This window comes from Pseudochaenichthys georgianus, chromosome 8, assembly GCF_902827115.2.
Source record: "Pseudochaenichthys georgianus chromosome 8, fPseGeo1.2, whole genome shotgun sequence".
Classification (NCBI taxonomy): Eukaryota; Metazoa; Chordata; class Actinopteri; order Perciformes; family Channichthyidae; genus Pseudochaenichthys; species Pseudochaenichthys georgianus.
In genome coordinates, this window is record NC_047510.2 from 32658681 (window position 1) to 32684077 (window position 25397).

The following is a 25397-nucleotide window of genomic DNA, read 5'->3' on the forward strand; positions in this document are numbered from 1 at the left end:
CAAGACCACTGATAATCTCCCTCGATCTGGGGCTCCACGCAAGATCTCACCCCGTGGGGTCAAAATGATCACAAGAGAACGGTGAGCAAAGATCCCAGAACCACACGGGGGGACCGAGTCCATGACCTGCAGGGAGCTGGGACCAAAGTAACAAAGGCTACCATCAGTAACACACTACGCCGCCAGGGACTCAAATGCTGCAGTGCCAGACGTGTCCCCCTGCTTAAGCCAGTACATGTCCAGGCCCGTCTGAAGTCTGCTAGAGAGCATTTAGATGATCCAGAAGAGGATTGGGAGAATGTCATATGGTCAGATGAAACCAAAATAGAACTTTTTGGTAAAAACTCAACTAGACGTGTTTGGAGGAGAAAGAATGCTGACACCATACCTACTGTGAAACATGGGGGTGGAAACATCATGCTTTGGGGCTGTTTTTCTGCAAAGGGACCAGGACGACTGATCCGTGTAAAGGAAAGAATGAATGGGGCCATGTATCGTGAGATTTTGAGTGACAACCTCCTTCCATCAGCAAGGGCATTGAAGATGAAACGTGGCTGGGTCTTTCAGCATGACAATGATCCCAAACACACCGCCCGGGCAACGAAGGAGTGGCTTCGTAAGAAGCATTTCAAGGTCCTGGAGTGGCCTAGCCAGTCTCCAGATCTCAACCCCATAGAAAATCTTTGGAGGGAGTTGAAAGTCCGTGTTGCCCAGCGACAGCCCCAACACATCACTGCTCTAGATGAGATCTGCATGGAGGAATGGGCCAAAATACCAGCAACAGTGAAAACCTTGTGAAGACTTACAGAAAACGTTTGACCTCTGTCATTGCCAACAAAGGGTATATAACAAAGTATTGATGAACTTTTGTTATGGACCAAATACTTATTTTCCACCATAATTTGCAAATACATTCTTTAAAAATCAGACAATGTGATTTTCTGGATTTTTTTTCCTTCCCATTCTGTCTCTCATAGTTGAAGTGTACCGAGGATGAAAATTGCAGGCCTCTCTCATCTTTTTAAGTGGGAGAACTTGCACAATTGGTGGCTGACTAAATACTTTTTTTCCCCACTGTATATGATTCTGTTTTCTTCGAGTTTGTATCTTCTTGGTCGAATGCACTTTGTAAGTCGCTTTGGATAAAAGCGTCAGCTAAATGTAATATAACACCACATGTATTTATCGGTGATAAAAACAGAATAATAGAATGATATTTATAATACTGTTAAAGGGGGTGCTATTATGTGAATTTCCAGGTTCATATCAGTATGCAGTGTCTCTACTTTAAAGAGTCCTCTCCTGCTGATGTTCAGGTGTATATCAGTATGTAGTGTCTCTACTTTAAAGAGTCCTCTCCTGCTGATGTTCAGGTGTATATCAGTATGTAGTGTCTCTACTTTAAAGTGTCCTCTCCTGCTGATGTTCAGGTGTATATCAGTATGTAGTGTCTCTACTTTAAAGAGTCCTCTCCTGCTGATGTTCAGGTGTATATCAGTATGTAGTGTCTCTACTTTAAAGAGTCCTCTCCTGCTGATGTTCAGGTGTATATCAGTATGTAGTGTCTCTACTTTAAAGTGTCCTCTCCTGCTGATGTTCAGGTGTATATCAGTATGTAGTGTCTCTACTTTAAAGAGTCCTCTCATACTGATGTCCAGGTGTATATCAGTATGTAGTGTCTCTACTTTAAAGAGTCCTCTCCTGCTGATGTTCAGGTGTATATCAGTATGTAGTGTCTCTACTTTAAAGAGTTCTCTCCTGCTGATGATCAGGGTGTATATCAGTATGTAGTGTCTCTACTTTAAAGAGTCCTCTCCTGCTGATGTTCAGGTGTACATCAGTATGTAGTGTCTCTACTTTAAAGAGTCCTCTCCTGCTGATGTTCAGGTGTATATCAGTATGTAGTGTCTCTACTTTAAAGAGTCCTCTCCTGCTGATGTTCAGGTGTATATCAGTATGTAGTGTCTCTACTTTAAAGAGTTCTCTCCTGCTGATGATCAGGTGTATATCAGTATGTAGTGTCTCTACTTTAAAGAGTCCTCTCCTGCTGATGTTCAGGTGTATATCAGTATGTAGTGTCTCTACTTTAAAGAGTCCTCTCCTGCTGATGTTCAGGTGTATATCAGTATGTAGTGTCTCTACTTTAAAGAGTCCTCTCCTGCTGATGTTCAGGTGTATATCAGTATGTAGTGTCTCTACATGTCTCTGTGCTTTAATGTTCAAAAAGCCCTTTATTTTTCTCATACTGCCTGTGCTGCAGCACCTCTTTTCACCCTCTGTCTGAAACCAGAGCCCAGTCTGCTCTGATTGGTTAGCTGGCCGGCTCTGTTGTGATTGGTTAACCGCTTAGAGATATCCCGCCCCTTTATCACGTACAATGTGTTGGAGCGCTAGCCAATATGTGTGTTTTCAATACAATGTTTTACAGATTAAAGAAATAAATACAACTAGAATTATACGTACTGAATAATATATTTATTATATTATGAAACACTATCAAACCTGAACATTATATTCACTTCATCACACGGTACAGATGTATCGCTTTACACGATAAATAAAGATGGCATTGTCATGCACTAAACACAAAATATTCACAACACATAAATGCTTCCTGGATTCACGTCTGATCACAGAGTGTATAACAACATATAACTAGCTATCTGATTTCCACTCAATTCATAAAGATCTACTTGATGGCTCAAATCCTATTTCCTTCCCTACTTCCTTACTCAGGAAAAGGAAGTGTGTTTTTTTACTCCCATTTAATAATCTATCATTCTGTATATATTCTCTGTAGACGTTCAACATTGTAAACCAAATGAAAGATGTGCAAAGCCCTACTGTGTGTAATTTAGCGAGATGAGAGCATTACAGGGACTCTATGGATTTACGTGCTATTCTAGGATCGAACAACTCCATTTGGTTGTATTGAAATGCAGATTAAATTACTCGCTAAAATACATTTCTGCTCAACAGAAGCCGATAATCTCTATCCGTCCATTTGGGTTATGGTTTGTCAAGTGCTCTTACGAATCAAATACTGTTCGAGCTACAGGAGTGTCGGCAGTGAAAGTGTAATGGAGGTTGGATCAAGGACTCGGCATCAGATCGGATTGCTCGTCTCCTACGGCTCCTCCTGTAGAAACCACACCTCGTTTCGCCGTCCGTAAGGCTTCAGCGGCGGGTCGTAGCTGCAGCAGAAATACTGCTTGCGCTGGAAGGGAGCCGTCTCACCCAGAGTGCGAGTCAGACGCAAGGCCTCCGCTCGGTACTCACTCTCCGCCGCGAAGCCTCCAAACTGCCGGCTGAAATGGAAATAGAAATCTTAAAAAGGTGGAAGATTGCGGTGTCTGTTTCAGAATCAGAGGTGCTGTATTTGTGCCACTAGTTAAAGGGGTCGTATTATCATCTTCAGGTTCATGTGAGTATTGGCTGATTGGCTAATGGTTACCAAGACAACACATCATTATGACATCATAAAGTGGCCAAAATCTGATCAGCTCATTTTCAGACAGGTTTTTATAGAAATGGATCAAAAAGAGAGAAAATCTTTGTTCCTGAAACTTTCAGAGTCTCTTTCCACAGAGGAGACACATGTTGATGTAGAAGAGACATGAAGAAGAGGGGACACATGTTGATGTAGAAGAGACACGAAGAAGAGGGGACACATGTTGATGTAGAAGAGACATGAAGAAGAGGGGACACATGTTGATGTAGAAGAGACATGAAGAAGAGGGGACACATGTTGATGTAGAAGAGACATGAAGAAGAGGGGACACATGTTGATGTAGAAGAGACATGGAGAAGAGGGGACACATGTTGATGTAGAAGAGACATGAAGAAGAGGGGACACATGTTGATGTAGAAGAGACATGGAGAAGAGGGGACACATGTTGATGTAGAAGAGACATGGAGAAGAGGGGACACATGTTGATGTAGAAGAGACATGAGGAAGAGGGGACACATGTTGATGTAGAAGAGACAGGAAGAAGAGGGGACACATGTTGATGTAGAAGAGACATGAATAAGAGGGGACACATGTTGATGTAGAAGAGACATGAAGAAGAGGGGACACATGTTGATGTAGAAGAGACATGGAGAAGAGGGGACACATGTTGATGTCGAAGAGACATGAACAAGTGGATTTAGCTGGTGACCTTTAACCTGAGACTTACAGAGCGTAGACGGTCATGCCGGGCCGGTCCTCCACGGTGATGGCGGTGTCGCTGGGGGTCGGGGGCTCCAGCTGGTAGCTGGTGGGGATTCTGATGGCGACCACCAAACGGCGAGACAGGACACCGTCATTTCTCGGGTAAACTGTGACGATGATGGGAGCAGCTGTACCCATGGCAACAGCTGAGAGGATGAGGCAGAGAGGGAGTTTAAAAACGTAGGGAACGTAGAGGAGAGAACACAGCTATCCTCCTTCAAGGGAAACAACCACATCTCAAGGTGTCACGATCTGTCTGTGTCTTGTCTTTCTCTGTCTTTGGTCTCTGTCTGTTGTCCCTCTCTGATTACCCCATTGTGTTCACCTGGTGCCCCTGTGTTTCCTCCTCCCTCCTCACCTGTCTCTTGTTTGTTTGATTAGTCCTGTGTGCATTTAGGTTCTGTGTTTTCTGTTAGTCTTTGTTAGTTCCTTGTTGTAGTTGGACGTTGTTCCCGGGGTGAGAGTTCTGTTTTGTCCAAGTTTGTTTCTTTTAAGCCTTGAAATAAAGGTGTTTTTCTGTGAAATCTGCGTTTAGGTCCTGCCTGCTTCGCTCATCCCTGACAGAAGGAACTAACCACGTATGGGCCCAGCAGATTCTTTTGAGCAGGAATTATTGGATTTTTCCTTTTTTTTGGCTAACTGCTCTGATCCATGGAGGGGAGCGTCCGGGGTTCAGCAGCGAGAGGCAGCTCTGGCAGAGGCGCGCCAGATGGCTACGGAGAAGCCAGGCTTAGTGAAATTCTTACCTGGCTGGATTTTGGATTTCCTCTCGGTGTGTTATCCCCTGCCTGCTAGCCCCAGCCATGCTGGACCCTGCCTCCCAATTCCCATTATGACACCACACGCACCGTCAACCCTTGCTTCGGCCCCAGCAGCCATGGTTCCGGCCCCAGTTCTGGCCCCAGCAGCCATGGTTCCAGCCCCAGTTCTGGCCCCAGCAGCCATGGTTCCGCCCCGTTCTGGCCCCAGCAGCCATGGTTCCGGCCCCAGTTCTGGCCCCAGCAGCCATGGTTCCAGCCCCAGTTCTGGCCCCAGCTGCCATGGTTTTGACTTCAGCCCCTCATCTCCGGCCGACGCCAGCTCCCTGTGTCCTGTCGGCATTCCGGCCGACTCCAGCCCCCTGTGTTCTGTTGGCGAACCGACCGTCTCAAGTCTCCTCTCAAGTCCCCTCTCAAGCCCCCTCTCAAGCCACATCTCCAGCTCCCTCTCGAGTCATCTCTCCAGTCTCCTCTCCAGTTCCCTCTCAAGTCTCCTCTCGAGTTCCCTCTCGAGTCCCCTTTCAAGACACTTCACAAGTTCCCTCTCGAGTCCCCTCTCAAGTCCCCCCGCGAATCCCCTCTCGAGTCCCCTCTCAAGTTCCCCCTTGAGTCTCCTCTCGAGTTCCCTCTCAAGCCTCCTTTCGAGTCTCCTCTCGAGTTCCCTCTCGAGTCCCCTCTCGAGTTCCATCTCTAGTCCCTTCTCTAGTCCCTTCTCAAGTCCCTCCTCTAGTCACCTCTCTAGTCCCTCCTCTGGTCCCTTCCCGAGTCCCTTTCCAAGTCCCTCCTCTAGTCCCCTCTCCAGTTCCCTCTCGAGTCCCCTCTCCAGTTCCCTCTCGAGTCCCCTCTCCAGTCCCCTCTCGAGTTTCCTTCTCGAGTCCCTTGTCTAGTCCCTCCTTTGGTCCCTCTTCGAGTCCCCTTTCTAGTCCCTCCTCGAGTCCCCTCTCTAGTTCCCCCTTGGTTCTCCTCTCAAGTCCCCTCTCGAGTCACGTCTCAAGTCCCTACCCAATGTCCTGGTCTGTTGGAGGTTCCGCTGGGGGTCCTGCCAACTCCATGTCCTGTCCCGTTGGAGGCCCCGCCGACTACTCCTCTGCCCGGGGGTCTTGCCAACCCTATGTCCTGTGCCGTTGGAGGCCCCGCCGACTACTCCTCTGCCGGGGGTCCTGCCAACCCTATGTCCGTGCTGTTGGAGGTTCCGCTGGAGGTCCTGCCAACCCTATGTCCTGTGCCGTTGGAGGTTCCGCTGGGGGTCCTGCCAACTCTATGTCCTGTCCCATTGGGGGTCCCGCCGACTACTCTCCTGCCGGGGGTCCTGCCAACCCTATGTCCTGTGCCGTTGGAGGCCCTGCCGACTACTCTCCTGCCGGGGGTCCTGACAACCCTGTGTCCTGTCCCGTTGGAGGCCCTGCCGACTACTCTCCTGCCGGGGGTCCTGCCAACCCTGTGTCCTGTGCCGTTGGAGGTTCCGCTGGGGTTCCTGCCAGCTCCATGTCCTGTCCCATTGGGGATCCCGTCGACTACTCTCCTGCCGGGGGTCCTGCCAGCCCTGTGTCCTGTCCCGTCGGGGGTCCCGCAGACGACTCTTCTGCCGGGGGTCCTGCCAACCCTATGTCCTGTGCCATTGGAGGTTCCGCTGGGGGTCCTGCCAACCCTATGTCCTGTCCCGTTGGGGGTCCCGCCGACTACTCTCCTGCCGGGGGTCCTGCCAACCCTGTGTCCTGTCCCGTTGGGGGTCCCGCCGCCGACTCTTCTGCCGGGGGTCCTGCCAATCCCATGTCTTGTTCCGTTGGAGGTACCGCCGTCACCTGTCTCGCCGGGGGTCCTGCCAACTCCTGGTCCTCTTCCGTGGGGGTTCCTGCCGAAGCCTGTCCCACCGGCTCCGGTTCCTGTTCTGCTGACACCGGTTCCTGCCCGGCCTCCGGAGCTGTCTGGTCTTCGCCCTCGAGCCCAGCCCCCTGAGAGCCACGGTCTTCGCCCTCGGACCCGGCCCCCTGACTCTTCCTTGGACTCTACCTTACCCCCGGGCCGTCCGTCCGAGTCCCCCACCTTGGACTCTACCTTACCCCCGGGCCGTCCGCCCGAGGCCCCATCCTTGAACTCTGCCTTGCCTCCGGGCCGTCCGCCCGAGGCCCCATCCTTGAACTCTGCCTTGCCCCCGGGCTGTCTGCCCGAGACCCCTTCCGGGTCCTCCGCTGTGTCCCTGGGTTGTCAGCCCAAACCCGTCCTCCAGACCCCCTCCACCCACCCTGTTGGCCCTCCAAAAGGAGCACATCTGGAGAGACCCAATTTCCCCTAAAAACTTAATTAATTAGAACAAATTAAATAAATAACCTAAAATAAATATATATGAAAATACAAAAATATATATATCATTTTGTTTTGTATTGACTCAATCGTTAGTATCTGTGGCCTGCATTTCATTATAAAATCCTTCTTTGCCATTACATGAATTGGTACTTTTGTTTCATGCATCTCTTGTAACACTTGTCAGCTTGAAAGAGGACCAGGAAAGATAACATGGATGTCGATGAGTATTAAGATATCTGAGCAGAGTTTAATATCAGATTTCACCTTGTTCGTTGCTCCCTCCGATGTACATGAGCAGCTTCCTCACCAGCTCGCCCGTCACCTGGTCAAAAGTCCGCCCTTCAGAGGACACCACGGCGTATTTGGCGCCATCGTACCGCCGCACCTCGAAGCTAACTCCATCCTGGGAAAGGAACAGAAACATCAGGGGGTGGATTTACCATCAGTAGGCCGAACACAGCTGGAACATTAAGGCATGCACACATCGCCTTGAGGCACACCCACACAGACACTGAGTTGTTCTCTTTACCAGGGAAGGCTTTAGCTCAGAGATGATTCACCGCTGACACACTGATGTTGACAATCTAAAAGCCTTGAACTTGCGGGGGTTAGCACTCGGAGGGGTTGTGTGTTTTTGCGCGTTTGACTGCACACATGTGTGGGTGTGTGAAACCGATGTGGGCAGCCAAAATAATGAGATGCAGATGAAACGTATTTACACTGATTTGATTTGGTTTCTTCTGCTCGGCGGGGTTCAGTCAGCCTGCAGAGAATAATGGACAAGAGATGTCTTGCATAACAGCGCGCAGGGAAACACACACACACACACACACACACACACACACACACACACACACACACACACAGACTCGCTGCATTAAAATGATGCAACAGTTTTGCATTAAGTATGATTAAGTGGGGCTAATGTGGAGCACGGTCAGTCGACTCTAATGCAGCTGGGCAATAACTTTAATATGTTTTGAAGGAGTCTGTCCGCTGCAGGTTTCACATACAGCTGCTCGTTCCATTCATGTGATTGAGCTCTGTGTGTATGAAGGTTTTCCTAACAGTGTTGACTGTATGTAAGAGGCAGCTGTTAAATATACGGTTTGTTTTTTGCAGAGGATGTGGTTGTGTATATATTTGAAGCTCTGCAAAGAAGACAATAATGCAAATAGGCATAATTCCTTCTGCATATTGTGGTTTTCACGTGGGCTTCCTAAGCGTGTTTTCTCATCCCTGAGGGAAAAGAGAAACCTAAAAATATCATGCAAATGATTTTGTCTTTGTCTTGTATATGACCGGAGGAAAAGTGGTGGGACGAGAGGAGGCGGACTCTCTGTTTTCATCCATGTCTGTTGGTGCTCAAATGTCAAGGTTGATGGACAAATGTTTCCCGATGTTTTGTGATAAGAGAATTCAGTGGAGTTGCTTTTATTTCTCCTGTTTTTCCTTGTGTAGCGTACGTGGGCTACGTCTGTATTTCATAAGTCAACCCTGTGCTGCAGGACGACAAAAAGATGACCTTTGAGTCCTTGAATAATGCTCTATTTTTCATACAGGGTGTTTAAATGTCCTCCAGTGGAGTGCAGGAATGAGTTAGCATTTTAGCACATCTGGTTCTCTCGTCTCAAAGTCAATGTTTTTTTAAATGTGTTTTTAGTTGGATGTCTGAAATAAGGTCTGATAAGGTCAAGCTGATGAAGCTAAAAATGGCGGTTGCTAACAAGGGGCTAAATGAGACGATTAATGTCATCATGCTAAATTAGCCACCTTTAGCTTAGCAGTGTTGAGTGAATTCATGTTCATGTTCATTCATTACTGTGATGTTGTTCCTATAGCCTTTTGGTGGTTGCATTTACTTTTTGAAAATCATAATTGTTGTGTTAATATGTGGAGATTATCCCGCTGAACAAAACAAGCACATTTCATAAACGTGTGTCTGCTACAGGACTTATTTTCATAGCCTACTAAGTTTTGCAATGCTAACTTCGGGTCAGACTACCAAAACACGTCCTCTCTGCACCACTCTATTTGTATCTCGAACAACTTTTATCTAACTTGTCCTATTCGAAACGCATCACAGTGCAAACAGAGGCCATGTTACAGAAGATAGAGACTCAGAGAATACAAGATACCACAGAGTTATCATTAGGCTCTAACTTGTGACAGGTACACGGGCTCCTGCTTAGTAATTACAAGCTTTGCCCTCTGCACCTCTTGTCAGTGGGCTCACTATTAACATTATATGTGGGTGACACTGACATAAGGACAAAGCACAGCCTGACTTTAGTTAAGCCTTGCAATTATTGTGTCTGTGCCTGTGTGTGTTCAGCTGTCACCTTGTGCCATCTTATACGACGATAATAGCACCGTGCCTGAGGAGAGCACACAGGGGGCCGATCGACACTGCGACTGTTACATCCATTTCATGAGCTGCTAAAAGAGTCCTCTGCCTTCATTAGCAAACTTCTAGCTGCTGCTATTCTGCTGCTTCACTTGCCAACTCCTCTGTATCAGTTTTAATTAAGAGTGCTAGGTGTCACAGTCAGGAGAGTGCTGCACAGATCGTGTGACCGGCTCTGATTTCAATACCGACTGTTCAATGAAGGCAGTCAGATCCGGAGATTTAAAGACATTTGACCTCTCTCTTTTAATCAGGGTTGGGGGGGTTAAATGTATTCTGTTACGAAAAAACCAGAGGTGGAAGGAGGACACGGATCCTTCCTTAAAGGGGCCCACTACGCTTTGTAGGGGTTTTCCCTTTCCTGTGGTGTGTTATAAAGGTTTCTGTGCATGTTAACGGTCTGCAAAGACTAAAATCCCTGGTGCCTGAAACGCCTCCATTTGACTCCCTTGTTGACTTCCATAACATAGTGACATCACTATGCAAAACCTGCGCTTCTATTGGCTGGCACTTTGAAACATTGTACGTGATAGGCTAAAGGCCCGGACACGCCAATCTGACACAGACGGACCCCGACTGTTGCGTCACCTCACGTCTCTGCGTCTTGGCCATGTGTCGCACTGGAACACACCGCAAAGACTTCAGCCGACGGCCAAGAAGCACGTACGCATGGCGCATGCGTGAGTGGCAATAACTCTCCTTACCAGTAGGTGGCGGTAGTGTGTATTCGTCATTCAAGGCAACAACCGGAAGACAGACTGCGGGATAACCGAGAGAAGAAGAGACTGCGTGATATAAACAAACAACAAATAGCGTGTTCGTTCCATTTTCACTCTACAGCGAGAAGCTCACGGGGCTTTCCCGAACCTGAGTCGAGAGCTGGAGTTCAATGAAATCTCAGATTTGTCTTCTTAATAGTCTGTTTGGGTCCCTCTCGCTTCTCATGCACTGATTCGCTAGCTGAACAGCCAATCAGAGTGATTTCTTTCGCCGATTGCCTTTCGGCCGAAAAGGCGTCGCCAATCTGAGTAGGGCGTGTCGACGCTCATCGTCGGCCTGACGCCCACCAACGCCGATAATCGGCCTGGTGTGTCCGTGTGTCCGGACATCTCTGAGACTTTGACCAATCAGAGCAGAATGGGCTCTGGTTTCGGACAGAGGGTGAAAAGAGGTGCTGCAGCAAAATGAAGAGCTTTTTTAACATTAAAGAATGGAAACATGTCACAGTAGAGACACTACATTCTAATATGAGATCTGAACATGAGCATAATATGTCTTCTTTAAGTAATTGTCCTTATGTTACTAAATGAAGTAAAGTAATGGTTACTTTCCGTTAGATTACCTCAATATCAAATGCAATACAAATAATAAATACAAAAGAAAATAATTATTAAGATGTTTTTACTTGAGTGTATAATGTAACACAACAATATAATGTAACCTTAAACTTTTGTAATGTTTTATTAACATTGTCATCCCCCATTTTTAGATGTAACAGTAATCTGATTAGGTATGTTTTATGAAACTGTAACCTTTTGTTTTTATTCTTATTACGTTATCCTGTTACATGTTACTCCCCAAGCCTGCTCTTAATAGACACTTGGACGAAGTGTGTGACCAGTGGTGACTTTTGACATCGTGCAGCATTTGGATCAGTAACAGAAATTATCACTAATTAGGATCTCCTTTGTCCCCTTTTAAAATGTGAGCACTTGGAATCATCAGTTATTTACGAATACTTCTGGCTTCGGACAAAAGATGTTAGTATGCAGTGTCGGAACAGATCTGCTTTCCTGTGTGTGTGTGTGTGTGTGTGTGTGTGTGTGTGTGTGTGTGTGTGTGTGTGTGTGTGTGTGTGTGTGTGTGTGTGTGTGTGTGTGTGTGTGTGTGTGTGTGTGTGTGTGTGTGTGTGTGTGTTAAATCGTGTCACTTCGGGTCATTTGATTCCCTGCCTGTCTGGTCAGGTTGGCAGAGAGGCCTCTCAGTCTTTGTAAGCTGCTCTTCAGGGTTAAACACACACAAAAGCTGATTTAAAAAACAACAACAATAGAACATGCAAACCTTGACATTTCATGGCTATGTGCACATTTACAGTAGTGCATTGTGGGTCAACAGGGCACGAGAGAAGAACCTCACAAATGCCTGTAGGGCATTGCATAGGTAAACAACACACATTACTGAGCTCACTGGAATCCATCCACTGTGTGTGCATACATTACAAATGGGAACATGTACATAACAAGGTGGCAGCGGGGGTGTTGACAAGGAAAGTACAAACGTCTCCTTCAAAATATTTACGGTACAAGAGAGTGATGCAGGAATCCGCAAATGACTCAACATTTTAGCATGTCCTCATCTGGAAGTGAAGGTTTTTTTGGAGTTAGTTGAAATAAAGTCTGTGGTTAACACAAGCTGAAGAGGTTGTCAAGTTTTAAACGTCATCACGCCGAACATTAGCCGCCTTTAGCTTAGCGGTGGTGGCGTGAAGTCATGTGACCGTGCTGTAGTTCCTTTATAGCCCAACATTAGCCACCTTTAGCTTAGCGGTGGTGACGTGAAGTCATGTGACCGTGCTGTAGTTCCTTTATAGCCCAACATTAGCCGCCTTTAGCTTAGCGGTGGTGGCGTGAAGTCATGTGACCGTGCTGTAGTTCCTTTATAGCCCAACATTAGCCTCCTTTAGCTTAGCGGTGGTGACGTGAAGTCATGTGACCGTGCTGTAGTTCCTTTATAGCCCAACATTAGCCACCTTTAGCTTAGCGGTGGTGACGTGAAGTCATGTGACCGTGCTGTAGTTCCTTTATAGCCCAACATTAGCCACCTTTAGCTTAGCGGTGGTGACGTGAAGTCATGTGACCGTGCTGTAGTTCCTTTATAGCCCAACATTAGCCGCCTTTAGCTTAGCGGTGGTGGCGTGAAGTCATGTGACCGTGCTGTAGTTCCTTTATAGCCCAACATTAGCCTCCTTTAGCTTAGCGGTGGTGGCGTGAAGTCATGTGACCGTGCTGTAGTTCCTTTATAGCCCAACATTAGCCGCCTTTAGCTTAGCGGTGGTGACGTGAAGTCATGTGACCGTGCTGTAGTTCCTTTATAGCCCAACATTAGCCACCTTAGCTTAGCGGTGGTGACGTGAAGTCATGTGACCGTGCTGTAGTTCCTTTATAGCCCAACATTAGCCGCCTTTAGCTTAGCGGTGGTGGCGTGAAGTCATGTGACCGTGCTGTAGTTCCTTTATAGCCCAACATTAGCCGCCTTTAGCTTAGCGGTGGTGGCGTGAAGTCATGTGACCGTGCTGTAGTTCCTTTATAGCCCAACATTAGCTGTGGACTTCTGCCGATTTATTTAACACTTAATCTATTATACAATGACAAAGGAATGTCATCACTGACACACTCAATTACTAATGAGGGAACACAGTTATCTTTTCATCCTGATAACGTCATCCTGTTACATTTACAATGTCACTTCCCCAGCCCGTCAGTGTCAGCGTATCAGTGTACACTCTAACCCAGGGGTGTCAAACTCAAATACACAGTGGGCCAAAATTAAAAAATGGGTGCTAGTGGAGGGCCGGACTGGTTCAATGTTTATTGCAGAACTTATTGAAATGAACTTGTTGCACATATTAAACCTGGAACTAACAAAGCTTAAATGATTGCCTATAAAAACATTAAACATTAAATAATCAGTTGCATTCATTTCTTATGGCTCTATCTGCAGCTGTTGTCGTGAGAGAGAAAGTGCAGAAGGAAGCATCCATTGAACTCAGTGTGCTGCTCTGAGATGCTAGTTCAGACACTTGGCATCTCATCTCGGGTGCAAGGTCATCAATGTTTGGGCTCAGGCTCTGAGCGGAGGAGACCCTCAGGATGGAGGGAAGGTCTGCGTGCAATATACCGGCGGGCCAGATCTAATAGTAATTAGAAATTATCCTGCGGGCCGAAATTAAATCCACCACGGGCCTGATTTGACGAAACTCTCTCCTACAACAAATACATCAAACAGATCACAAAGAGAGCCTTCTTCCACCTCAAAAACATCGCCCGTCTACGTCCATCCCTCTCCCCCACTGCTGCCGAAACCCTCACCCACGCCTTCATCACCTCCCGTCTGGATTATTGTAACTTCTACGGTTCACCTGCAGAAATCCTCAACAAACTTCACTACATCCAGAACTCCGCCGCCCGTCTACTCACCACACCCGAATCCGTGAACACATTACCCCCGTCCTCATCAAGCTCCACTGGCTCCCCACCCCCCACATCATTCAGTACACAGTCCTCCTAAGGACATACAAACCCCTCCATAACCTGGCTGCCCCGTCCTACCTGACTCACCTCCTCCACAGACACACTCGCTTCCTCCGCTCTGCTGCTACCAACCTCCTGTCCCTCCCCACCCGGACCAACCTCAAGTCCTGGGGCGACAGAGCCTTCTCCGTTGCTGCACCCACCCTCTGGAGCTCACTGCCCCAATCCATCAGAGATTCTTCCTCCCTCACGGCATTCAAAACATCACTCAAACCCCACCTGTTCAACACTGCATTCAACCACTGACCCCCCCCCCCCTATTTTCTGTTTTTTTTGTGTGTCTTTTTTAATTCTCTGTCAAAGCGTCTTTGAGTTTCCTGCAAAGCGCTATATAAGTCCCATGTATTATTATTATTATTATTATTATTATTATTATTATTATTATTATTATTATTATTATTATTATTGTTATTGTTATTGTTATTGTTATTGTTATTATTGTTATTTGACTCCCGGGCCTTGAGTTTGACACGTGCTCTAACTCCAGAAATCTGAGCTCAGAGTGTTTTCAATTTATGTTACCATACTTCTACTCCACTTGAGTTCAGAGGCAAATATTGTACTTGTTACTCCCCTACATTTATTTAACACTCATAGTTACTTTTTTATAAATATTAAAACATTATAAGTTATGATGCAGTACTTCTCATCCACCCAGTTTTTGAAAAGTAAACTAAACTTGGATCCACCTTGGCAAATTACAAAAATACTCTTAGTAATACAACTGGATAATATAACATTCAATACTGAACAGATACGGAGACATTATTTATAACAAGTACTTTAACTGTTGATACTTTAAGTATATTTAGCTGATAAAACGTATTTCCTTCTACTGAATGCAGGACTTCTACTTGTAATGGAGTATTTTTAGACCGTTGTACTTCTACTTTGACTTGAGGAAAGGATGTGGCTGCTGGCTTTGGATGTCGTGTTATAATGTGTTTCTGTTCATGCTTTTAATGTTTACTTTGAATTGCCTTGTCTTGAAAGCTGCGCCAAACGTCAAATATCTGAGTGCTCCTTCCATCTCTGCTGAAGTGTGTGTTTTTATTTTAAGGTTACCCAGGACATCACCATCTGTATTGCTGATTGGACCTCTGGCTGCTTTGCCCCTTTGCCCCCCCACTGTGCGGCTCAGCAGGCATGTTTATAGGTCAGAGGCAATTAGCTGCCCGGCTGTCACTTCCTGTTCCAGAGGTTGTGACAGCAGCAGGAGAAACGCCGCAAAGTCCCTGACAGGAACATTTTAAACACAATTGCCATAACACAACCATGTTAAGTGCCGCCTTAAATATTTACGCGAGCAGAAGAGGAAACACAACAGGATCACTGAGTGTAATCAGCCGCGGAGAAAAGGGTGCAAGGTATCATTTGAGGAATTACCTGTCAAAGTAACCTAATCCGAGTATCACAATATGAAAGTAACCTGATTCCTTTCCAGTACTTTTGGATTACGTCAATATCAGATGTAATGTAAATAAGTTTAAGAGAAAAGAATATCATACATATAAAGAAAATATATCAGGTGTCCATCTACTGCAATGACAAGAAGAGGAATGAACGTAAATGAAAACCAAAAGCAGATTCAGTCAGCTTTACAATTAATATAATAATAAATTATATTTCTATAGCGCTTTTCTTGAACCCAAAGACGCTTAATGGACTACACATGAGTACATTGGCTACAGTATGTTTTCACTTGAAGCATGTGCCTTATAATATATATAGTTTTGTAAAGGGTATTGTAACAATGAAAACCTGATAGTAATCCCCAGTTTTTTTTAAAATGTTTGCATGACAGTAATCTGATTACGTCATTTTTTATGTAGCCTAACTGTAAGGAATCACAGTTACCTTTTGTTAGTCCTATTTAGGTAAACCTGTTACATGTAATCCATTACTCCCCAAGCCTCTTCGCACTATATCATTATTTATTTTAAACGTATTGTCACATTGTCATGCTGCTAGCAATGCCCACTTTAATTGATTTAACCAGTAATCTGATTACATTTGACGTAAGGGAATACGGTTACCTTTTTTGTATCCGGATGAAGTTTAACATGTAATCCATTACTCCCAAGGTGGTTTGTAATATATTTATTTTACAATGTAGCGTGACATGGTAATCGTGATTATAATCCCATTATTTTGAAATGAACCTGTACTTTTATTATAAATTGTCTTTCAAGGTGGGCTACCAGTAATCTGATTACATTTTTATAATGTTAGGGGAACACAGTAAAACAAATTTGGTATCCTGATAAACTAACTCCGTTTCTCCCCAACCTGTTCGCAGCCTATCGTTATTTATTTTTAAAATACCAGTAATCTGATTTTTTGATGTAAGGGATCCTGATTACGTAATCCTGTCACCTGTCATCTGTTACTCCCCAAACCCGTTTGTAATATTATGTTTTTTATTTTTGAAATGCATCACATCACGATAACCCTGATAGCTATCCCCTCCTTTCTTTGAAATGGTACCTGTCATAGTCATGTTTTGAAGTAAGGAAATACGTCTACATTTTTAGTATCCTGATAACGTAATCGCGTTACATTTATCCCGTTACTCCCCAGGCCTGGATAGCAGCTATATGAAGTTGTATCTGACCGGATGTGTGTTACCTTGATCTCGCTGCTCAGCAGTTTGTATTCCGTCTCCTCGGTGTTACCGAACAGCGAGTTCTTCATCATGCCAAACATGTCGTCCCCTCTCCCCTCTCCGATCCTTTTTTGTGGCTTCTTGTGTATCCTCCTTTAGTATCGTCCTTGCAGCTTTTCCTGCAAACCGTTTACTCTCCGATTGCTCCTTAATGTGAGCATCCAATTCTTTAAAGACCCTGGATAAACACGAGGTAATGGTATACAGATGCCCAAATGCGTAAAGTGCGCACGCCTTATTGTCTCCAGCGAGCTCTCAACAGATGCTTTTATATCAGGCAGAAGTTCCTGAGATGCTGCCTGACTCCTCCAGAAGAGGACCAGCCCCTCTCTGACAGGAGAGCCCGCCCCCTCTGCTCTCCTCCTGTCAACTACAGTGTGCACATACCATAATATACACCTTATTGATCTCCAAGGGGAATAATTGTACTCCTGACTACCTCAATGCATTTTAATTGTATTTAAAAAAAACTACAATTTATTTAAATAATTGTATTCAATTTTTTTGCATTGCACTTTACGACCACACATAATTTATTATTATTTTAAATAAAACAAATGCAACTACTTATTACTTTCTACCTTTTATTTTACATATTTTTATATTGTGTATTTTTTTATGATGTGTGCATATTATTATTTAATAAACTGTTTTATTCTTTATTATTCTATAGATAGAGGTAAATCATTTTAATTTTAATTCCAAAAAAAATGCAACTACTTTTGCACAATATTCAAAATGTAACTCTAAATTAAAAATATATATTTAGCTGTTTTTATTTGCAGGAAAATCAGTCTATTATAGAGTATTCTATCTTATTCTGCATATTTTGTACCGTGTATTATTTGATACCCTACACTCATAAATGCTGACATAAAAATGTTTTTCCCAGGGTGCATCAGATCTACGGGGAGTCACCTCCTCCGAACCCCCCTCCCCAAAAACAGTGAATCTCAGAGCTTCTGTTTCTCTCATTCAGCTTGTCATGGATTCCTGCTCCAGGAGGCGTTACACAGCGGGGAGCGGAGACACACACATCCTGCTTTCTACGCAGAACAAATGTTGACACAAGCTGTTGGTTTGTCAGAATGCATTGGACTTTCTGTTCTTCCAGGACTGAGTGTGTGTGTGTGTGTGTGTGTGTGTGTGTGTGTGTGTGTGTGTGTGTGTGCGTGTTTGGGTCTTACTCCCTGTGTCACTGTGCGTTGCTTTGCTTTAGGGTTGGTCTATTTAAATTCACACTGAAGGCTATGTTAGTCACCACTGGAGAGCAAGGAGAAACAGGAAGGGCAGATTTAATGAAAAAAGTGTGATGGACGACACAGGGCGAGGAGCCGAGGTTCTGTTTGTCTCTTACTCCACTTGTAGGAGCCAATATTGCACGTTTTACTCCACCACATTTATTTAACAGCGTTAGTTACTTTCAATGCAGATGATAAGATAATTCAAAAATATGCATCATCAACTAATAAGTAAACATTGACACCCTTGTTGTCCACCCTGACACACTCTCATGAGAGTAGATGACAGCCAATAGAAAGGCAGTATATGCTTCAGTGGATCAGTCTGATGGGAGAAACTGTAAATAATCAACTGTGCAAATTGCTGTGACAATTAAACCACCACGCCCATGTGAATTCATCATTTCCCACTCCAACATTCTTCTTTGACAACATTGGATTAGTTAGCCTGCCGTATTTTCACTTACAACTACATACCTTAAAGGGGACCTATCATGCAAAATGCACGTTTTGATGTCTTATAAATGTGTCCCCGGTGTGTCAGGGAACTCACGCAGCGTCAGAAAATAAAACCCTCTCTCTTTTCCTCCGTACCCAAATCTCTAAAAACGGGGAACAACGGAGCTGATCCAGATTTGCGTCCGATATGACGTAATATCTGAAATGTGGACCCACGGCCCAATCAGAACCGTTGCTATCAGAAACAATGCCCGACTGTTTTGGACGTAATATGGTCTGTGTTTACATTAGCATGGCTAACACTCAGAGCTAACCTGCACTGGAGAGCATGTGTGTGAAGAAGCAGGAAGTAAAAAGGAACTCACCTTGTGGTATAACCGGCAAGAGAGAAAGCCTTTGAGCTCCATGCTGTTTCAGATCCTTGATATGGCGTTTCATCACGGCAGCATTTAGTTTAGACGGTAGCTGCCGGGTCCCGCATGAGCTCAGGCCCCTCCTTTTTTTATATAGCTTTATACCCTAAATCAGCACTTTTGAAACAGGAAGTGTAATAGAGGGATATGAGGCATGGCTAGAACGGGTGATCTGTTTGGTAGTTTGAGCAAAACACTTCATAGACATGTTTTTATATATCTGAGACTTATAGCTATTGCCTAAAAATAGCATGATAGGTGACCTTTAACGTAACCTTAGATTAAAAAAAAATATGTGAGCAGGTTGTATGTCAAACAAACTCAGTACTTTCTAACATTATATATGCATTTACTCTCGTTTATTAGAACATGTCTTGTCTGTTTTTATTTAGAAATAACAAAATAAGTATTAAAGTCTATGTGCGAGACACACTTTAATTCTTACACACAATTTACATTATAATCTGCTGCCACTTACTTGTAGGAAGGATGCTACCTATTTCTGTTCCGTTCTGATTGTCTTTAAGGTAGTGCACCTCACTTTCACCTAATAATTGAATCTGACTCCAACAATACCTGCTTAGTTATAAGAAATTATGAAACCATTCTTGAATACCAAAGTGAAAATGTATTGAAATAGAACTCAATAAAATATATTCTGGATAATCTGTGGCCATGGTTTTTTAAATAACTCAGAATCAGTGACTAATATTTATATTATATAATGTGACAGATGAATAAAAAAAGAGTATGTTTGAACGGTTGCCGAAACACCAACAAAAGCAAGTGACAACTAAACAGATTTTTAATCATAACATATTTCACAGTTGCTTCAAATACTCAAATGTTACTCATATTGGTCGAACAACACAACAGGAATAAGAGAAATTGCCTCAAAGCAGTCCATGACGGCACAGTCTGCCATCCACACAGTTATCCCTTGACAGATTGCTTTTCATGCGGTGAATTGCAAACGACCAAAGCTGAGATCTCAAGGGTTTTCTCCCGCTGTCCTCACTTCTCCCAGCCTTTCCCCCCCGGCTGTTCGGGCAGCCTGAGCCCCACCATGGCAGCTGCTGACTCCTGGCTGCATTCGCCCTTCGCGTGGTACAGTTTGTGCAGAGCCAGGTGAGTCCTGGTGGAGCCGAGCAGACACAGGTAGGTGTTGGAGTCGTGGTGCGCCTCCTGCTGGGCCCGGCAGTACCTTTCACCTGTTATCTGTGGTGGGGGGGAGAGAAGGGAAATGTTAGTGAAGATCAAATGAAGATGGTAGCATAAATAGATAGCATACACAGGTTTGCAATAGAGTGGTGTGGGAATGTCCTTACACCTGGGAATTAGTTAGCATTTTAGCACCTCCGGTTCCCCGTCTTGAATCAATGGTTTTCTGAATGTGTTTTTGGTAAGAGGCCTCAAATAAGGTCTGTTGACACAAGCTTCATATTTTATGAAGACATAAAATCCCCCACTGGTGAATATTTGAAGCTTGTACGTGTCATAAAAACAGTGGTTTCTAACAAGTGTCTAAATGAGACGACTTAACATCATCACGCCGAACATTAGCCGCCTTTAGCTTAGCGGTGGTGACGTGAATTCATGTGACCGTGATGAAGTTCCTTTATAACCTAATGTTAGATAGGTAGTTCTGGGGATTGCATTTACGCTTAAAAAAAATCATAAAGTGGTGTTAATATGTTGAGAATATCCTGTTGAACAAAACGTGTTTTCTACAATATTCCTAATCCAAATTGAAAAACCCCCTGCTTTTAGTCGGGTGAGCCTATAGGATGGTTTTAGTTCGGCCTGCAAAAATACTTCATCACTGCACCACAGGAAATCAAGGTTATGTAGAGAAAGCCATACGGTCTAGCTGGTGGGCAACATGGAGTCTGCATGTCTCCAGACTATGTAACATAAACTAACTCGCCTATATACATCGCACGCTCTCCTGCCACCATGTTTTCTTCCTTCACCAACCATACATTGACAGTGAGCATTGGGTGACAGTCCCTCTATAGACATTAACGTATACATTAAAATGCCTGGGGGTGTTTTAGGGGCTTGGACAAATACACAGTGACAAGCAAGAGTTGCCCTAAGCTATTTTGCTCCAGTGACTGAACATGTTTTCGACCAGCCTGGTGAGACATGGTCTGCCAAGCATTAATAATACAAGCTTTAAGCCAATATATGCTAAAAAACACACCAACATTTAATATGAAATAGCAGCTAGTCTGTGTTTTGGGTGAGAAACGAAAACCAAGTGGGAGGCCAAACACTAAGATAGCATGAGGACAGATTGGAGAGTAGTTCTACTACTTCTACATATGAATTACAATTAATACATATATAGTTCAATTCATTATTGTAATTGCAATGTGGTCATGCAAGAAGGACTAAACAAATCCATTGCTAATAACTGATAAAAGCGTTTTAACAAGGATCTATTTAACCCCGCGGATAACACAACATCCTTGATAACCAAAAATATAACTTAATGATTTATATGAAATATATTTAGTGTATTGCTGTGTAAAGTATACAAACGTAAATAAACTACAATAATTGACAAAATGAATGGCTTATTACTCCTATGTAAAAGGCTGCACTTTGGTGCGTAGGAACTCATTTATTAAGCTTAATAACCATCAGGTAGTTGTATCACCTGTGTATTAATACTGAGCTATGCTAATGCTTGTTAGCTGCTAGCTAATGTTAGCATGTCCTACAGTAACCTTGTGGTGAACTGTTAACTGTCAAATATGATTTAAAAAGGAAATAACAAAGCCCCACAATCATATTCAGTTGAATATACTCTATTCCTACTTCTGTGCACTATTAAACACCATTATATCATTTTAAACTAGCACGTAAAATAGTGATTACAGAGTTATCAGGTTAGCTCACGTTAGCCATGCTGTTTTGGATGACAGTTTGCTAACTTTAGCTTAAACGCAATTGGTGTGAAACTCGCCTTATTCTGACGGAACTGGTCCATGACATAGTTGTAAGCCAGAGACTTATTATAGGTCGGTCCTATGCTGGCACGCAGTTCTTTTAGTATTCCTCTGCACACTCGTAACGCTGGTGCCATCGCTGACATCTTTACACCGTGTTGTGATTGTGTTTTATTGTGAAGCCAGGCTCACTCAATCCAACGCAGAGCAACCGATCTAACTACCTTACACCGACCACGTGGCGGCGATATGTCCCACTAATAAATCCACGAAGACTCAAATGATGCTTCTTCCCCAACAAACATGTTCCTGCCCTATTTCTAAGGTAACGTGAATTTAATGGACTCCATTAGGTATTTGTCTTGTGTGTATTTATAATCCTAATGTTTTACCATCTCTCTAATGGTTGTAAAAAGTGTTTAAAGTTACCCTGCTTTGGCTGTGGCTGAACTGATAGATCAACAGGTGCTAAAGTATGTAGGACTATTAGATTGAAGGATTCAAAGGCTTTATTTTCATATGCACAATAGCTATAGCATGGTTTTTGGCAATGCACATTATCATTTCCTGGCTCCTTCAACAATGAACATATAATATACTCAAAAGAATAAGGTAAAACTGAATGCTAAATTAAATACTGTATAGTAGAATGAATACTGTGTACTGTAATAACATATGTGGATAGAGAAATGAACATGTAAACTCATGAAATTACATTGATAAATAATCAGAATTAATCCTGGGTTTTGTGACAATTGCACCATTTAAGAATGTAATAAATAAATAATAAAATAATTTGAATAAACAATCTATAGCCAACACACATAAGAAGTAAGAATGTCAAAAGTATTTATATAAATAAAAGTCAAAATGCGCACATTTTAAAACATGAATTGTTACTTCAGCACCATAACTGTCCAGGAGTTCTTCTTTATTATACATTTGTTATTGTATATTCTAATTCAGGTTCACCGATGTTGTCTAAAACTCTGAGAAAGGTCATGCAGAGATGGTTTATTGGGTCGAGGAACCACGTGGTGTGTCCATCCACATCAGCCAAAAACAGTGGAATCTGCAACGACTGTCCTCGGTCACACTCAAAGCCTCCCTGACATGGATTCCTGCTTCTATTGTAAGGTAATTTCTTAATGTGCTTATTCTTAAGTAAGATTTCTGAGGTACTTTTGCCTAAGTATCTTCTTTACTGTCAATTTATGCTTCTACGCCAATTAAAAAACGTTTTAAATATTATGTTTTGTTATCAATAAGATTTGCCAACAGTTTACTTCTAACAGATCATTTTTCATTTCAATTTTACTTCCGAATCTGAATACTTCCTCCACAAGTATTCACGGTTCAAATAGTGGGTGTTTCTCAATGTCGAGGAAGGCTGCTCCAGAGCCACTATTTCAAGGATGCTACGTCATAGAGTCCCGCCAAAGGACTGTTCCAATGTCCAGGATGCTTGGAATTCTACCGAGGCCGGCGTCCTTCGTTGCGGGAAATTTCGAGGCTGCACATGTGTATCCTCCGCGGTCTTAAAATCCCCACAATGCTTTGCGCACGGACCAATTTCCCAATCTTTGGCGGAAATCGCGCTCCATTTAAGGCGGGGCCTCGCATATGACCTGTTCCACCATTCTTTGTTTTCCGAGGCTAGGAAGGATTCTTGCCTTGCTTCTGAAGGACCTGACTCGGAGGGACATGTCCTACCAAGGAAGCGTCTTCGACATTGAGAAACACTGAACAGCCTGCGCTCTTCACTCATCCTGACACACGCCACTTGCGTGTAAATACAATTGGTCTTGAGTTTGATTGCGAGCTAAGTGTCTGATTAACGGGTCGGCTGAGGAGAAAAGGGCACTGTGGAGAGTAGTGTCTCTACTTTGAAGAGTCCTCTCCTGCTGATGTTCAGGTGTATATCAGTATGTAGTGCCTCTACTTTAAAGAGTCCTCTCCTGCTGATGTTCAGGTGTATATCAGTATGTAGTGTCTCTACTTTAAAGAGTTCTCTCCTGCTGATGTTCAGGTGTATATCAGTATGTAGTGCCTCTACTTTAAAGAGTCCTCTCCTGCTGATGTTCAGGTGTATATCAGTATGTAGTGTCTCTACTTTAAAGAGTCCTCTCCTGCTGATGTTCAGGTGTATATCAGTATGTAGTGTCTCTACTTTAAAGAGTCCTCTCCTGCTGATGTTCAGGCGTATATCAGTATGTAGTGTATCTACTTTAAAGAGTCCTCCTGCTGATGTTCAGGTGTATATCAGTATTTAATGTATCTACTTTAAAGAGTCCTCTCCTGCTGATGTTCAGCTGTATATCAGTATGTAGTGCCTCTACTTTAAAGAGTCCTCTCCTGCTGATGTTCAGGTGTATATCAGTATGTAGTGCCTCTACTTTAAAGAGTCCTCTCCTGCTGATGTTCAGGTGTATATCAGTATGTAGTGTCTCTACTTTAAAGAGTTCTCTCCTGCTGATGTTCAGGTGTATATCAGTATGTAGTGCCTCTACTTTAAAGAGTCCTCTCCTGCTGATGTTCAGGTGTATATCAGTATGTAGTGTCTCTACTTTAAAGAGTCCTCTCCTGCTGATGTTCAGGTGTATATCAGTATGTAGTGTCTCTACTTTAAAGAGTCCTCTCCTGCTGATGTTCAGGTGTATATCAGTATGTAGTGTCTCTACTTTAAAGAGTCCTCTCCTGCTGATGTTCAGGTGTACATCAGTATGTAGTGTCTCTACTTTAAAGAGTCCTCTCCTGCTGATGTTCAGGCGTATATCAGTATGTAGTGTATCTACTTTAAAGAGTCCTCTCCTGCTGATGTTCAGGTGTATATCAGTATGTAGTGTCTCTACTTTAAAGAGTCCTCTCCTGCTGATGTTCAGGTGTATATCAGTATGTAGTGTCTCTACTTTAAAGAGTCCTCTCCTGCTGATGTTCAGGTGTATATCAGTATGTAGTGTCTCTACTTTAAAGAGTCCTCTCCTGCTGATGTTCAGGCGTATATCAGTATGTAGTGTATCTACTTTAAAGAGTCCTCTCCTGCTGATGTTCAGGTGTACATCAGTATGTAGTGTCTCTACTTTAAAGAGTCCTCTCCTGCTGATGTTCAGGTGTATATCAGTATGTAGTGTCTCTACTTTAAAGAGTCCTCTCCTGCTGATGTTCAGGTGTATATCAGTATGTAGTGTCTCTACTTTAAAGAGTCCTCTCCTGCTGATGTTCAGGTGTATATCAGTATGTAGTGTCTCTACTTTAAAGAGTCCTCTCCTGCTGATGTTCAGGTGTATATCAGTATGTAGTGTCTCTACTTTAAAGAGTCCTCTCCTGCTGATGTTCAGGTGTATATCAGTATGTAGTGTCTCTACTTTAAAGAGTCCTCTCCTGCTGATGTTCAGGTGTACGTCAGTATGTAGTGTCTCTACTTTAAAGAGTCCTCTCCTGCTGATGTTCAGGTGTATATCAGTATGTAGTGTCTCTACTTTAAAGAGTCCTCTCCTGCTGATGTTCAGGTGTATATCAGTATGTAGTGTCTCTACTTTAAAGAGTCCTCTCCTGCTGATGTTCAGGTGTATATCAGTATGTAGTGTCTCTACTTTAAAGAGTCCTCTCCTGCTGATGTTCAGGTGTATATCAGTATGTAGTGTCTCTACTTTAAAGAGTCCTCTGCTGC

The 25397-nt window shown here is 43.7% G+C and overlaps 2 protein-coding genes across 2 annotated transcripts; both read right to left on the reverse strand.

The window, feature by feature from the left end:
- Positions 1 to 2460: 2460 nt before the first annotated feature.
- Positions 2461 to 16974, reverse strand: LOC117451362 (heme-binding protein 1-like). The gene is made up of 4 exons (XM_034089631.1): positions 16621 to 16974; positions 7540 to 7678; positions 4179 to 4359; positions 2461 to 3308 (listed from the first exon to the last, which is right to left on the reverse strand). Exons 1-4 carry the CDS (start codon positions 16696 to 16698, stop codon positions 3128 to 3130), a joined length of 579 nt encoding a protein of 192 aa, XP_033945522.1. The 5' UTR covers positions 16699 to 16974; the 3' UTR covers positions 2461 to 3127.
- Positions 16975 to 19557: 2583 nt separating this feature from the next.
- fmc1 (formation of mitochondrial complex V assembly factor 1 homolog) lies at positions 19558 to 21916 on the reverse strand. The gene is made up of 2 exons (XM_034089605.2): positions 21745 to 21916; positions 19558 to 19988 (listed from the first exon to the last, which is right to left on the reverse strand). The coding sequence occupies exons 1-2, from the start codon at positions 21871 to 21873 to the stop codon at positions 19785 to 19787; spliced, it is 333 nt and encodes a 110-aa protein (XP_033945496.1). The 5' UTR covers positions 21874 to 21916; the 3' UTR covers positions 19558 to 19784.
- Positions 21917 to 25397: the final 3481 nt, after the last annotated feature.